At 38.2% G+C, this 15,967-nt stretch overlaps 1 protein-coding gene across 1 annotated transcript in view; it reads right to left on the bottom strand.

Annotated features, from left to right (window-relative positions):
• The window catches only part of MLLT10 (MLLT10 histone lysine methyltransferase DOT1L cofactor), a 480,716-nt gene that overhangs the window by 32,937 nt on the left and 431,812 nt on the right, over positions 1–15,967 (bottom strand). The window contains exon 13 of the mRNA XM_042780339.1: positions 218–396. Coding sequence (XP_042636273.1) covers positions 218–396 — 179 coding nt within the window. The remainder of the gene's footprint in view (positions 1–217; positions 397–15,967) is intronic.

The following is a 15,967-nucleotide window of genomic DNA, read 5'->3' as shown; positions in this document are numbered from 1 at the left end:
GACTTGAATAGGTGTATTTTTTGCCGTGAATCTTCTCAACAACAACAAAAACTTATTAAAAAAAATAATAATAATATCTGGTTACCAGGGGTGGGAGGGGAGGGAAGGGGAGAGGAAGAGAGAGAACACCGCAAAAAAAAAAAAAGTAATAATAATAAAAAAAAATAAAGATGACAAAACCCATCTATACTCATGCTACATCATTGTAAGAATTTACCTGAGTTGTAGCAACAGTAGTGGTTGCAGATGATGTGGCTAAGGGAGAAAGAGCTCCCACTTGTTGCAAATGACCAGAAGACTGCTGAGGTAAATGAGAACTGGAGACAGGAGTACTAGATCCTGAGCCAGATACTACATTTGGAAATGATACTGCTACATCATTGCTGTTATAAATACCTGCAAGAAAAGAAATTTTATTTAAATATTTTATAATATAGCAGTAAAATATGTCACAGACCCAAAATACTTTAATCTTTGAAGTAGAATATGCACATTTCTTCCTTATCCTCTCTCTCCAATTATGAATTTCATTATTGGTTGTAAAAAATATACCAGTAACTAAATGAATAAACACTGATTTTCCATAAAACATGTATCCTAAAAGACTTTGAAACATTTTATTATAGCAAAAATGTCTTTGTTAATAAACAGCGACCTCATCAGGAAGAGTTTTGTAAAGATTTTAACAACTTCAAGAATTCCTGAGTGTTTCTTAAACAGGAGAATGAAACAAATAAGAATGGCATCAAATTCATCTGGTAAACCTTTCAAAATGCAGTTTTAGGACTCCAGAAATCATGATTCAGAAGATCTGAAAAGAGACTTTGTTTTACAAAGTTCACTTATGACATAATGTAGAAAATAAAGTAGAACAGGACTAAGCTTGAGATACAGACATCAATAAAGAGACTGATGACAATGTTAGAACTCAATTGTGGGAATAAAGAACACAGGTAGATTCTAGAGATATTAAGGAGGTAGAATAAACAGGACTTTGAGGCTGTGCAGTAGGAGCAGAAGTAGAAGTAGGAGGAAGGATTAAAAGATAATTATCACTTGGGCTACTAGGTACTATTTACTTTAGGGAACAAATGAGATAAAACAAGATAGGAGAGTTGACAAAAGCATTTTCAGCAGCACCATGGGGGTACAGTAAGAAAAAAAGAGGGAAATGAGGAAGTAGAAGCAATTCATTTTAAAAATATGGATGGGAAGAAGAAAAGAGAAAAAATGAGCAAAAATTAAGAGGAAACGAAGAATTACTTGAGTTGGGGGAACTGTGTTATTTCTTAAAGATGGAAGATCATTTTCATGCTGAAAAAAAGAGCCCACAGACAAGCAGGTATTGAAGAATAAGAAGAGAGATGGGAATGTCTATAAACCAGTAGTTCTTAACCAAGGGTGATTTTTCTTCCTCAGGGAGATTTGGCAATATAAAAAAACCAAACTCACTGCCATCAAGTTGGATCTGACTCATAGCGACCCCTCCTTGGGTTTCCGCAGTGGTATCATTGCAGAAATAGACTGTCCAAGCTTCCTTCCGAGGAGTGGCTGGTGGGTTTGAACTGTCAGCCTTGTAGTTAGTAGTCAAATGCTTTAGGCACTACCCCACCAGAGCTTCCAAATACTAAGAACTTTTGGTAGTGTAGTGCTTAAGGCACTTGACTGCTAACCAGAAGGCTGACGGTTCAAACCCACAGGCCACTCCTCGGAAGGAAGGTTGGGCAATCTACTTCCATAGTGATACCGCCTCAGAAACCCAAGGAGGGGTCGCTATGTGTCAGGACCAACTCGACGGTACATAATGACAGCAACAACAACAGTATAGCTTAAGCTTAGAATGCAAATAGGTGTAGGGCAAGAAATAATACCAAAAAGCAAATAGGGACTAAATCAAAAAGAACAATATATGTTAAAAATTTAAAGACAATGGGGAGCCACTGAAGAATTTTAAGCAGAAGCCTGTTGATCAGATTGGTGGTTTAAGTAAAACATAAATCACTAGCAGTAGGTTGAGACCAGATTGGGAAGAGGATTTAATATAGGCTAGGAAACTATTAAGAGGCTGTTACAGTAATACTGATGAGCAAAAATTAGGAATTAAACTAAGATAAACAGTAGTGAGGAGACATTACAAAGGCAAAATTTGATAGGACACTGGTGACTAAATCTGAAGAAAAAAAAAAGAGAAGTCAAGAATGATTCTTAAAGATCAGTAAATGTGAATGGTGGAAACACTAATGAAAGAGGAGTATCAACTGAGAGCAACCAACATTTAATTATTACATGCAGGTCACTGTGCTAGCATAGTAGTGCTAAGACAAAGACATTATGTAACTTGTTGAAGTGCAGTGAATTACTTGGTATCACTTTTCTGGCCACAATTTTTGTAACTCCTGAGTGGGTCCACGTAAATACGGTGTGTAGAACTCTTAGTTTTGCTACGCTGCTGGGCTAAAATGAGCCCTCCTAGAGTTCAAACCCACCAGCCACTCCTTGGAAAGAAGATGCGGCAATCTACTTCCGTAGTGATACTGCCTCAGAAACCCAAGGAGGGGTCGCTATGAGTTGGGTCCGACTTGACGGCACATAACAACAACAACAACAGAGGCAGCTCTGGTGGCACAGTGCCTAAGGCATTTGACTGTAACCAGAAGGCTGGATGTTCAAACCCACCAGACACTCCCTGGAAGGAAGGTTGGGCAATCTACTTTTGTAGTGACACCGCCTCAGAAACCCAAGGAGGGGTCACTATGAGTTGAATCCAACTCCATGGAAATGGTTGCATTTGCATTTAGAGGCAGAAGGGGTGTAGTACCTAAGGCATTTGACTGCTAACCAGAAAGCAGGTGGTTCAAACCTACCAGCAACTCCTGGGAAGGAAGACTGGGCCATCTGCTTCTACAGAGACATCGCCTTGGAAGCCCAAGTAGAAGTCACTGTGAGTCAAAGTGACTCGACGGCAGTGAGTATGGTTTTTTTTGAGGCAGAAGGAGCTCTGGTAGCATGGTGCCTAAGGCATTGGACTGCCAACCAGAAGGCTGATGGTTCAAACCCACCAGCTGTTCCACGGAAGGAAGACTGGGCAATCTACTTCGGTAAAGATTTACTGCCTCAGAAACCTAAAGGGGGGTTGCTATGAGTAGGAATCCACTCGATGGCAATGAGTTTGGGTTTTTTTTTTTTTTAGAGGCAGAAGGGGAGATCTCACTGCCTTCAAGAGCGAATAGCTGGAAGTGGAATGGAGCAGAGTGCGTCCTTAGACCCGAGATCCCTGCACTGGACCTCCTTGCAGAGACACCACAGCAGAGATGCCTGACTGAGAGACAGATAGAGGTGAAATCGAGAGGTGTGAAACAGAGAAGTGGACTTTCCAGCCCACAGAGCAAGAAAGCCAAGGGCCCTTGGGCAGGAGACTTGCTGGCGGAGTGGGGTATACGTATCACAAGAGCTAAAAGAGCTTTGTAACATTTGCCCAAGCAGGTCAGAGGCTGGGCAGAGAGACCAAGGGCTAGAGAGGCATGCCTGAGGGCATAGCAGAGGGAAGACTGTCCTGATCAAAGAATTGTATCCTGAGTATGTTCTTTATTACTTCCCTAATAAACCTGATAATCGTGAGTATTGTGAGTTTTGTGTGGCCACTGCAATGAATTATTGAAGCAAGCAGAGAAGTAGTGAATGGCATGTGAGGGATGGTTGGTATCAGAACTGGTGAAAAGGCTGGAGAGTGGTGGCATGTCTGGCCTCACAGGAATAAGCCTTGGACTATTGATGGTGACTCCGTTTTCCCCTTTTCAGGTTGGAGGAGGTCAGAAGATGCCACCTCCATGCCCCTTTTGCACTTTTTTAATTAGTAGGTGGTAGAACCAGGATTTAAAGTCATAGCTGTCTGACTCTATAACCAAGATAATTTCTTAATGCAAGTTTGAGGTTCAGGTTGTTCATCATGGACTTTGAGATGTCAGTGGACCATAGAACTCCTATAAATTCTAGCATATAACAGAATGAGCCTTAAGTTCAGTAGAAAAATCAAGTCTGGAAATATAAACCTAGGCGTCAAAAGCACAGTAAATTAGAGTAAGTAGACTTGTAAACTCAAAAAGGCTCTTCTTTTGTCCTAAAGTATGGTTAAAAACTTTAACTAATGGCTCATATTCAGAAATCTGAGAATTTTACATTAAAAAGTCTACACTTCTAATTGCTCTTGAAAAATAAACACCAGATTTAGTATTTGAAATAGCAACCATAGTGGAACTTTAGACAAGGCATGGATTCTATAATCCACCAGAGCCCTATTACTTCTTACTATGTCATTCACCTCTTCACTTATTTCCTATTAAGTATCTGATTCAGAACTTCTGACATGAAAGCTGGTCAAAGCCAAGGAAGGAAAAGAACACTCAAGAAAGTTCTCAACATGATCAAGAGAAAAGGACCAAAGTCAGAACCCTAGGGAACAATACCACTTAAAGGAAAAACAGATCACAAAGGACAAAATAAGAAATCTAAAAGAGAGTATCTTAGAAATCATTAAGAGGATTTCAAATAAAAAGGTCAAATGATTCCAACAGGTATTTTAAGATAAGGCCAGAAAAAAGGAGTGGCAATAAATATTAGCAAGGTAACTTTTTAAAGTATAGCTGTTCCTGGTATTTCAACAGACGCACAGAGCAGTGGAACAGAATTGAGAATGAAGAAACAGATTCACCGACCTATGGTCAGCTCATCTTCGAAAAAGAGCTGAAATCCACTCAATGGGGAAGAGAAAGTCTCTTTAACAAATGGTGCTGGCAAAACTGGATTTGCATTTGCAGAAAAATGAAACAAGATCCATACCCTCACATCATACACAAAAAACTAACTCCAGATGGATCAAAGACTTAAACATGAAACCTAAAACTGTAAAGCTCATCAAAGAAAAAATAGGGGCAAACTAAGTGCATTGAAAGACTTCCCCAAAAGAATACAAAGAGAGCCTATAGCTTTGGAAATAGTATTAGGCAATGACATATCTGACAAGGGACTTATCTCTAAAACTTACAGAAAACACCAACATGGGTAATATCAAAAAGACAAATAATCCAATTTAAAAATGGGCAGAAGACACGAACAGATACTTCACCATATTCAGGCAGCCAACAAACACATAAAGAAAAGTTCACAATCATTAGCCATTAGAGAAACGCAAATCAAAACGAGATACCATCTCACCCCTGCAATAATATGACATGACAGAAAATAATAAATGCTGGTGATGAGGTGGAGAGATTGGAACTCCATATACTGCTACGTAAAATGATACAACCACTGTGGAAATACGTATAGGGATTCCTTAAAAAGATGGAAACAGAAATACCATTTGATCCAGCAATCTCATTACTAGGTATACATCAAAAGAAGTGAGAGTCAGGACATGAACAAATATATGCACAGTCATGTTCACCACAGCACTATTCACAATAGCAAAGAGATGGAAACAACCTAAGTGTTCATCAACAAAGAATGGACAACCAAACTATAATACATACACACAATGAAATACTAAGCAACACTAAAGAAAAACGTACAATCCACGATGAAGTTGGAGGACAGTATGTTGAATAAAATTAGTCAATCACAGAAGGACAAATATTTTATTAGTCCACTATTGTAAAAAACCAAGGAAAGGTTTATATATGGAAGGAAACTTTGTTGCTTAACACGGATGGGAGGGAAAATTGCTAGATAGGTAAGAGACAAGTATTGATTTGGGTGAAAGGAAAGGCAATATACCAAACTGAGTGACCAACACATTAACAGCATGGAAAAGGAAGACACAGAGAGGTGCACAAGAGGGACAGACAACAAAGTAGACACTTTTACATATAAAATGTTATCAGTGATAACAAACATTAATCCACAAATAGGCTGAATGATCAGGTATGTTTAGACAAAAGGAAATACACCTATGACCATATATAAGGTTGTTTTGTTGTTAGATGCCATCGAGGTGTCTCCGACTCAGAGAGACCTCATGTACAGCAGAATGAAACACTGCTCAGTCCTGTGCCAACCCCACGATCTCTGCTATACCTGAGCCCATTGTTGCAGCCATTGTGTCAATCCATCTTGTTGAGGGCCTTCCCCTCCTTGGTTGTTCCTCCACTTTACCAAGCATGATATCCTTCTTCATGGAATGGTCCCCTCTTACAACATGACCAAAGTAGGTGAGATGAAGTCTGGCCATTCCCATTTCCAAGGAGCATTCTGGCTGCCTCTTCCAAGACAGATTCGTTAGTTCTTTTAGCAGCGTATGGTACTTCCAGCATTCTTTGCCAGCACCACAACTCAAAAACATCAATTCTTCTTTGGTCTTCCTTTTTCACTGTCTAGCTTTCACATGCATACGAGGCAAATGAAAATACCATGGCCTGCATCAAGCCCACCTTAGTCTTTAAGGATGTATCTTTGTTCTTCAGCACTTGCAAGAGGTCCTTCGCAGCAGATTTGCCCAGTGCTATATGACATCTGATATCTTGACTGCTGCTTTCCACTGGTGTTGATTGTAGAACCAAGTAACATGAAGTCTTTGACAACTTCAGTCTTTATACCATTTATCATGATACTGCTTATTGGTCCTATATAAAAACACTGTTCTATGTCCTACTTTGGTGAGTAGCAACTGGGGTCTTAAAAGCTTGCAAGCAGCCATCTAGATCCAATAACTGGTCTCTCCTCATCCAGAGCAAAGAAGACTGAAGAAAACTAAAGACGCGTGGAAACCAATTAGTCCAAGGGACTAGTGGACCATGCAAACCTCTGCCTATATGACCGTGAGACCAGAAGAAATAGATGGTGCCCAGCTACTACAGTCAACCACTCAGAAAGGGATCAGTAAAGAGATCCTGGATAGAGTGGGAGGACAATGTGGAATAAAACTCAAAATCATAAATAAGACCAATCTTACTGGTCTGATAGAGCCTGGTGAGACCCGTGAGACTATGGTCCCCAGTTACCCTTCAGGTCTAGAACTGAACTCATTCCCATGGCTTCCAGCCAAACAACAGAGTGCGTCTAAGGTGAACATTTATACTAGGTAGGTACACTCTTTAGAACAATCAACCATGGGAGATCAGAAGGGTAGTATTTGCTGAGGGGGACAGCTCAAGGGGCAAGAATACATAGGAAAGAAGGACAAAGGGAAATAGTAATCAGGAGGAGGAAATGGGAAGAAAAATGTTACATTATGGGGATTGTAATCAATGTTATGAAACAAAATGTGTATGAACTATGGTATGGAAAATGAATTTGCTCTGTAAACTTTCATCCAACTCACAATAAATTTTTTTTTAAAGTAGTAGTAGTAGTACAGCTATAAAGGACACAGCATGCTAATGAAGATAATATTTATAAACCTTATATTCCATAGCTAAGGAAACAAAAAGTTTTTGAAAGTTCTTTACTCCATAGATTATTCAAGTATTTACTTACTTTCTATTACAAAAAGGGCAATGAGACACCCAGGAACAGGAAAAAAAAAAAAAAAAAAAATCTGTCCTCAAAGGGCTTCTCATAGCAGAACTAAGAAATATTTATAAGCTATTGTGATATAAGGGAGACATGTTAAATGTCATAAGAAATCAAGTGAACATGAAATAAAGAACTACTTAAGTTCAAAAGAGCCTAGGAAAGGGGAGCTCCAGAGAAAAGTATTTGAACTGAACTTTTGCAAAATACTTGAATAGGTAAAATGCTGATTACTTTGTTATTTTGATGAAGTAAAAGCATTCTATAAATGGAATCTCCAATTTCTAAACCTAAAACATAAGTGTTAGTTAATTAGAGGAAACATGCTGAAATGGAAACGAAACGAGCTATGGAATGGGACAAAACCAGGACCAAATCCTGGCTCTCCCAACTACGACTATAATCAAATTACTTAAACTTTCTTTCTAAGCATCCATGTTATTCTTATGTATAAAACAAAGATCATAGCTACTTTAAGTGTGTTTTGTGAGAATGTGATTGAAGTCCTTCAATTTGTAAACTTAAATTCAATTTTGTTGTTTTATTAATTAGTGTATATCTAAATGTGACTGCAAAGTAAATGTGCAATCACTAGTCATACTTTGAAAGAGTATTTGGAACTCAGGCTACTGCTATGAAATAAAACAAACCAAAATTTTTCTTTCCTATCAAACCAGGAAAGCTTAGAATTATAAATATTATTTGAAAATGAGGAGCACTGATTCTCTTCAACTCCCTCATACCTCAGGTATGGCTGGTTTAGCATGAACAATTTACTAAGACCTCTGGATCTTTTTCACAAGGCAAACAATCCTTCTGAAATTGTTCTATATTTGTTTTCTATTTTTTACTCTTCTTCCATCTTTTAAACTCACAAGCTAGTTAAATGCAAATCAAGGTGGCAATTCATTAAATTAAATGAAACTGAATCCTCCAAGGCACATGTTCTAAGAAAATGCCCCCTAAATTCATCTGTTCAGGATAGACAGTGAAAAAACAAAGATATAGAATGATGCAGAGTGACACTGACATACCACCTCATTCATTCATCTGGCAAACAAGTACTTACTGAGTCTCTACTAGGAAATAGGTACTATGCTAACAACTGGGAATTAAGTAAGAACCAAAACAGGTTAAGATCTCTGCTTTCCAGGATTTACACTCCAATTAGGGAGACAGGTATTACATCAAACACATGAATATAAATCATAATTAGTGTTATTATGGAAGAGAAAATGTACTATGAGAGTGAAAAATTAGGAAGTAGTAAAAACCTCTCTGAAGAAATTATATTTAAGCCAAGACCGAAAAGGTTAGATAGGTACTAACTGGGCAAAGAGTGAGGGAGAAAAACCCCACCCCCCAAAAAAAATACCTTAAGGTCATATTCAAGGAAGAAAAACTAGTTAATATGGCTAAGGCATAGTAGAGAGAGTGTTGTAGAAAACAAGGCTGGAGATGGAGAGGAAGAAGCAGATCTCACAGGATCATGTTAAGTCATGTAAAAGTGTTTAGAATTATGCTAAGATTAAAGGAAAGACACCAAAGAAAACAGCATGGCTTACTTTTAAAAAACAATTCTTTTTCTGACTGCTAAGTAATGAATGGATTGAAAGGGGGGTACAGCAGACACAGAAAGATCACCTAGGAAGCTTTTCCATAACCAGATGAAAAATTTTATCCCTCTGGACTAAGGTGCCAGCAGTACTGAACATGGGAAAAATGGTTATGAAGTGCATCTAGAAGTTAAAATCAGTTAAGTTGGATGAAAAATTAAGATTTTGTCTGTAAGGTAAAGTATTATGAATGAGTTCTAGATTTCTGCCTAGGTATTAGAGATGCTATTTACTGAGATGGTAAAACCTGGAGCAGGAGTACAGCTTTGTTAGTAAAGAGAAAAAGCTGGCCTAAGACTTAAGTTCTGAGGTCCTCCAATATTTCAAAGATGGTCAGTGGAGAAGGAATTTGTAAAGGAAATTTAGATCAGTGAGGTGAGAAGAAAACTATGAGTGTATGTAACTAAAGCTAAGAAATGAAAGTCTGAAAAAAGAGAGAGCATCAAGTATCTCAAATGCTGATGAGAAGTCTGGGTAATATATAGACTGAAAATGTGCAATGGACTCAGAAACATGGACATGTACTGATTTGGGGAAAAACAGTATAGTAAGGGGAGAAGCCAAACCAGAGCCAAGAAAACAGTGCTGTGACCTGAGCTTGTATTACTGTGCCAAATGCAATTATATAAAATTGGTATGTAAGACAGAACTACAGAGGAGTGACAGAATTATTAATGTTCATTAACCAGAGTTCCAGCTTCCAAGTTTCAAACTGCCTAGGAGGTTAAATCAGTACACATAAAGTTACGTGTTCAGCAAGAAACCAGAGTAAATGGATGGGACAGTCTTATGGAATAACTAACTAGGTAGATAGTTAAGGATAATAAATAACCCCTACCCTAGATCCCAAGAGAATGAATATTTTTTATTAGAGGCTAACTATGTGCAAGAGTACATAGTTAAGAGTCCAAATTCTGATCCCCCAGGTAAATAACTTAGAATCTCACATGCCTCATCTATAAAATAAGGATGGTATCAATGATTTCATAGGACTAGTGCAAAGATTAGCTAGTATTTGCAAAGCACATACTAACATTACCAGTAGCTGTCTACTATTGATAGTTTAGTTGTGTGTCAACTGGGCTGGGCCTACTTGTGAGTGATTGGTCAGCTGGATGTAGTGTCCCCATGATGAGACTGGTAATCAACTCCACGGTGGAATCTGTTGTGAGCAGCTGAGTAGCTGCCTTGGGGATGTGGTCTGCTTCCAGTATATAAGCAACAGCATTGAGAAAGGTCTGGAGCTTTTTGGCAGACTTGGACCCTGCATGTAGCTCAGTCTTCATTCAGCAGCCTGCCATGTTTTCTGCCAATACTGGGACTATCTCTGGTCTTGAACTAGTGGCTTCCAGCGACATTTGGTAATCTTGGGACTGTGCCATTTTAATTGTCAACTTTGGGTTTGTCAGCCTCAGCAGCCAGCAGCTGCCTGAGTTAATAGAAGCCTCCAGCTTCAGTGAGACAGGAGCAAGAAGCAGAGCTGAAGCCCAAGGTTGAGGGGCTTTCACCCAGCCCCTAGAGCTGGCACACTGAACTCAGACTTCTAGCCTCCTAAACCGTATCCCTGTTTGTTAAAGGCACCACATTTGTGGTATTTTCTATTCGAGCACCACTAAAAGTAATCAAAAAAGAAGACATGGTGACACAATGTTTAAGTATTCAACTACTAAGTGAAAGGTCAGTGGTTAAACCCACCCAGCTGGCTCAACACATGAAAAGACCTGGGGATCTCCTCCCATAAAGATCACAGCCTAGAAAATCCTGGGGTGTAGTTCTACTGTCACATGAGGCTGCTATGAGTTGGAATTACCTCAATGGCACCTAACAACAACAACAAAGGTGAAGGAGACAGACATCAAATAATTACAAAATTTTTAGCAAGATGATGAAAATACAGAATGTGCTGTGACGAAATGGTGTTGTTAAGTGTCACTGAGTCAATTCCAACTCATAGCGACCCCATGTGACAAAGTAGAACTGTTCCATAGTGTTGGCTGTAATCTTTACAGGAGCAGATCACCAGGTGTTTCTCCTACAGAATGGCTAGGTAGGTTCAAACCACCAACCTTTCAGTTAGCAGTCAATTGCTTAACCACTGTACCACCAGGTCCCCTGGGATAAAATATAAGGGTAAATTAATTGTTATTAGTGGTACAGGGGGGCTGCAATGCAAAAGTACCAGATAAACTAAAAGAAAGGCCCTTGGAGATAATTTCTATTGTTTTTACCTACTCAGAATTCTTTTCTTTCTCTGTCCCAAACAGTTACTTATTTTTCCATCAAGGAAGCAAGTTCCCCTTTGTCTATCCTCTGCATTTCATAGTGTCTTGGTAAAGTGGTGAACATATGATCCAAGCCAAGACAATCAAACTATTTCTCCACAGAACAAAAATCTTAAATTCTGAAATAGTCTATCGGTAGTAATGCTAGAGAATACTGATGAATGAATTCCTGTTTATCTAGCCCTTGCAACTATCCTTATTTCTATCCTTCCTGAGGTCTGTGTTGGGTGTTTTTTTTGTTTTTTTTTTTAATTAATTCTTTCAAATAACTATACCTAATCAAATTATTCAGAAGGAAGGTTGGGCAATCTACTTCCATAGCAATACTGCCTTAGAAACCCAAGGAGGAGTCGCTATGAGTCAGGTCCAACTTGACGGCACATAACAACAACAATCACATTAAGGTTTTTGTATTGTTTTGTGCTTAAATTGGACAGAATCCAATCCAATGTAGCTTCCATACAATGAACCCTAACTAATACTGCCCCACTCACAGGGTTTCTAAGGCTATAAAATTTTTACAGGATTATGGGTGCAGACCGCCTCATCTTCCTCCCACGGAGCAGCTTGTAGGTTTGAACTACTGAACTTCTGGTTAATAGCCTAATACCTTACCCACTGCACCACCACAGCTCCTGGTGCATCACCAGAGTACTTTTAATTTAATTCTAATAGAAAGTCATTAACGAATTCTAACTAAAAGAGTGGCATGATCAGAACTATATTTTTAAAACATTACTTTGGAGATCAGAACTACCCTGATACCAAACCTAGACAAAAAGAATTTAATAATAATAATAACAATAATAATAATGATCTGCAGACCATTATTTTTTATGAAGGTTGCAAAAATCTTCAACAACATATTAGCCAACTTATCTAATATCATATTAAAAGGATTACACACCATGACCAGGTGGGATTTATTCCAGGAATGCAAAGGTGGTCAAAAATTAATCAATGTAAAACATATTAGTAGAACAAAAGAAAATGAACCATATGATCATCTCTATCAATAAACAGAAAATAAATTTCTAAATATGATAAATATTTATGAAAACTCCAAAGCTAACATCATAATCAATGGAGAAAAACCAAGAGCTTTTAAGATTAGGAACAAGCCAGCATGTCCACTCTTGGCACTACTATTCAGCATTTTGCTGAGAGTTCTCAATAAAGCAATCAAGGAACAAAAAGAAATTAAACAAATTGAAAAGTAAAATTATTCACAGATCACATGATCCCTTATATAGAAAATCCTAAAGAAATCTACTAATAAATGAATTCACTAAAGTTGCAGGATATATCAATAAACAAAAATTAAGAAAAAGCAGCAAACAATCTAAAAAGGAAATTAAGAAAACAATTCCACTTAAAATGACATCTGAAAGAGTAAGATACCTAGAAATAAGTTTAATAAAATACCAAGAAATAAATTTAACCAGGGAAGTGAAAGACTTGACTAAATAATCACACAATTACTAGTACAATGATAAACACAGACTTTGCTGTGACAAAATGTGTTGTTAGGTGCCATCGAGCCAATGCCAACTGATAGTGACCCAACGTGACAGAGTTGAACTGCCCCACTTAACCTTACTTTGTTGTTGTGTGCTGTTGAGTAGACGCCAACTAAGAAAGTTTAATTGTTCTTGTATTTAACTCTAAATCCACCTGAAATTCACTGCAGTATACCATCTGAGATACGGAACTATAAAACATTACTGAAGAAATTAAAGAAGACCTCAGTAAATGTAAAGACATTCTGTGTTTACTGGCTGAAGATTTAATATTGTGATGATGTCCATATTACCTAAAGCAATCCAAAGATTCAACACAACTGAATAGAAAAGAAAAAGCCAATTCTCGAATTTATATGGAACAGTAAGGGGACCTGAGTAGCCAAAGAAATTTTGAAAAAGAACAACAAAGGAGAAAGACTCACATTTCTCAATCTCAAAACATACTATTGGGCTTCAGTAATCAAAACAGTGAGGTACTACTAGTATAAAGACAAAACATAAATCAATGGAATAGAATTGAGTATCCAGAGATAAACTGATACGTCTACAGCCAATTGCTTTTCAAGCAGGATGCTAAATATATTTCATGGGGAAAAAAGTCTCTTCAATAAATGGTGCAGGTCCACCAATCACTCAGTATATGCACAAGAATGAAACTCAACACCCATTGCTATCAAGCTGATAGGAAGTGGCTCAGAACCTTGGCCACCCTGGTTCTGGATGACTGGTCAGCCCTCCCTTGTGGGAGGCAGTGGGGGCCAAGCTCTCCTGAGGTGACATGGGGGAGGGGTGGTGGGGTGCTGGTAGGTGATTTCAACAAGAGCCCAGCAGGATGTTCACAGTATAGGTGAGGGGGTGAGATTATGTGGTCATCCTCCAGTTTCGTGTAACACTAATTTCTGCTTAATGACCTGGTCTTTGGAACCTAGCCATATTTGTAAGTGAGGAGTGGGTGTAGTTTCTTTTTAAGATAACAACTTTACTAAGGTTTTGATCGCCTTTATTTCACAAATTTCTTCCAAGACCTCCTGAATTTGAATCTTCTCCGATTTAAACTCATTCCAAACGGCTTTCAATGTTTGACTCTCATGGGCCAGATGGTCTTTAGCTTTGTGTATCTGAGAATCTTTTCATTATGCCTGCACATGTGAATGATAATTGTTCCATGACTGCTAACCAGAAGGCTGGTGGTTCAAACCCACCAGCCACTGCTCAGAAGGAAGGCTAGGCAATCAACTTCCATAGTGATACTACCTCATAAACCCAAGGAGGGGTCTCTGTGAGTTGGATCCGACTTGACAGCAGAGAGTTTTTTAAATATTGTCTTGAATGCATATTTGCTGTGAAAATTTTGATTTCAACATTATTCATATACTTTTTTTTAAAAACAAACAAACAAACATTTTATTGTGGTTTGGGTGAAAGTTTACAGAGCAAATTAGTTTCCCATTCAATAATTTATACCCATTTTGTTTTGTGACATTAACTGCAATCTCTTCAATATAGCAGCATTCTTCCCACTTCCTCTATGTATTTCTCGTTTCCATTCACTTATCTTTCCTGCCCCTTCCAGCTTTCTGAATTTTGTTTTTCAAGCAAATGTTTTCCTTTTGGTTTTGTATAGTTGACCGTTTGGAGGACCATGTTCTTCATGGGTATTACTATTCACGTTATGTTGTTGTTGTTGTTATGTGCTGTCAAGTTAGACTCAACTCATAATGACCCCTGCTTGGGTTTCCGAGGAAGTATCAGTACAGAAGTAGACTACCCCATCTTCCTTCTGAGGAGTGGTTCGGCTGAAAAATAAATCTCCAGGAATGGGTTCAGGTCCAGGTTTAAAGAGTGTTTAAGGGCCACAATCTCAAGGGTTGCACCAGCCTAACTATCAGTCTAGTCTTTTTTGTGACTTTGAATTTTGTTGTACATTTTTATCCCACTGTGACCAGGACCTTCTGTTGTGATCCAAATTAGAACATTGGTAGTAGCAGCTGGACACCATCTAATTCTAGTCTCAGGCTAGTGGAGGCTATGGTTCACGTGGTCTATTAGTCCTCTGGACTAAGTGTGTCCTTGAATCTTTGTTTTTCTTCACTCTTCTTTGCTCTGAATGAGAAGAGACCAATAGTTGTATCTTAGATGGCTGCTCACGAGCTTTTAAGACCCAAGTAGCTACTCACCAAAGGAGGATGCAGAATGTTGTCTTTATGGACTGTGTTAGCCAGTTGACCTATACATCCTTCTCAGACTATGGTTCTAAGCCCTCCAGCCCAGTGACTAAGTCACCAAGGTGTTTGGTTATAGAGGTAAGAAGTTTGATATCCTTTGTTTTCTTCTCTCTGCAAATTTTTAGAATGCTATTTGATATTTTGAAAGTTCCCTGTAACTTGTCTAGTTGAGGATCCCCTTTAATCTTTTTTTTTCTGGCAATCTATGGGCTCTTTCAATCTAAGATCTTTCATCTTTTTTAAGTAACATAAACTCTATCACTCCTTTGAATATTTCTCCCTCTCTATTTTTATTTTTCTCCCTTTCTATGACTCCTGGATTCTACTTCTCTTCTCCATATTATACAGTTTTTCCTTTATCTGTATATATAAAGAAAACAAAACTCACTATGTGTATGTTTATTTTTGCCCTAATGCTTTTTCCGTCATGCTAGGAAATTTTCTTAATCTGATTTACCTACCAATCACTTTGTTCCTCGGTTGTATCCATTATTTTATTTATCTCATTTATTGAGTTCTTTACTTCAAAGATTCTAATTTTCCATACCTAAAACTTCTATTTGTTTCTTTCAAATTACTATTATCTTCTCTCATGTCTTTTATTATGATTATTATTATTACACTCATTCTATTCCATAGTTCTTTCAGGACTGAGCTTGTGGAAAAATTAGATTTTCTATTACTGTCATCAGCATGGATTAAATATTTTTGGTCTCCTAAACTCTGGTAGCATAGTGCCTAAGGCACTTGACTGCTCACCAGAAGGCTGGCGGTTCAAACCCACCAGCCACTCCTTGGAAGGAAGGTTGGGCAAT

Source organism: Orycteropus afer, unplaced genomic scaffold (genome assembly GCF_000298275.1).
Source record: "Orycteropus afer afer isolate SDZICR_OR568_19922 unplaced genomic scaffold, OryAfe1.0 scaffold00035, whole genome shotgun sequence".
NCBI lineage: Eukaryota > Metazoa > Chordata > Mammalia > Tubulidentata > Orycteropodidae > Orycteropus > Orycteropus afer.
Note: the sequence above shows the minus strand (reverse complement) of the source record. Positions and strands in the feature narration are given on the sequence as shown.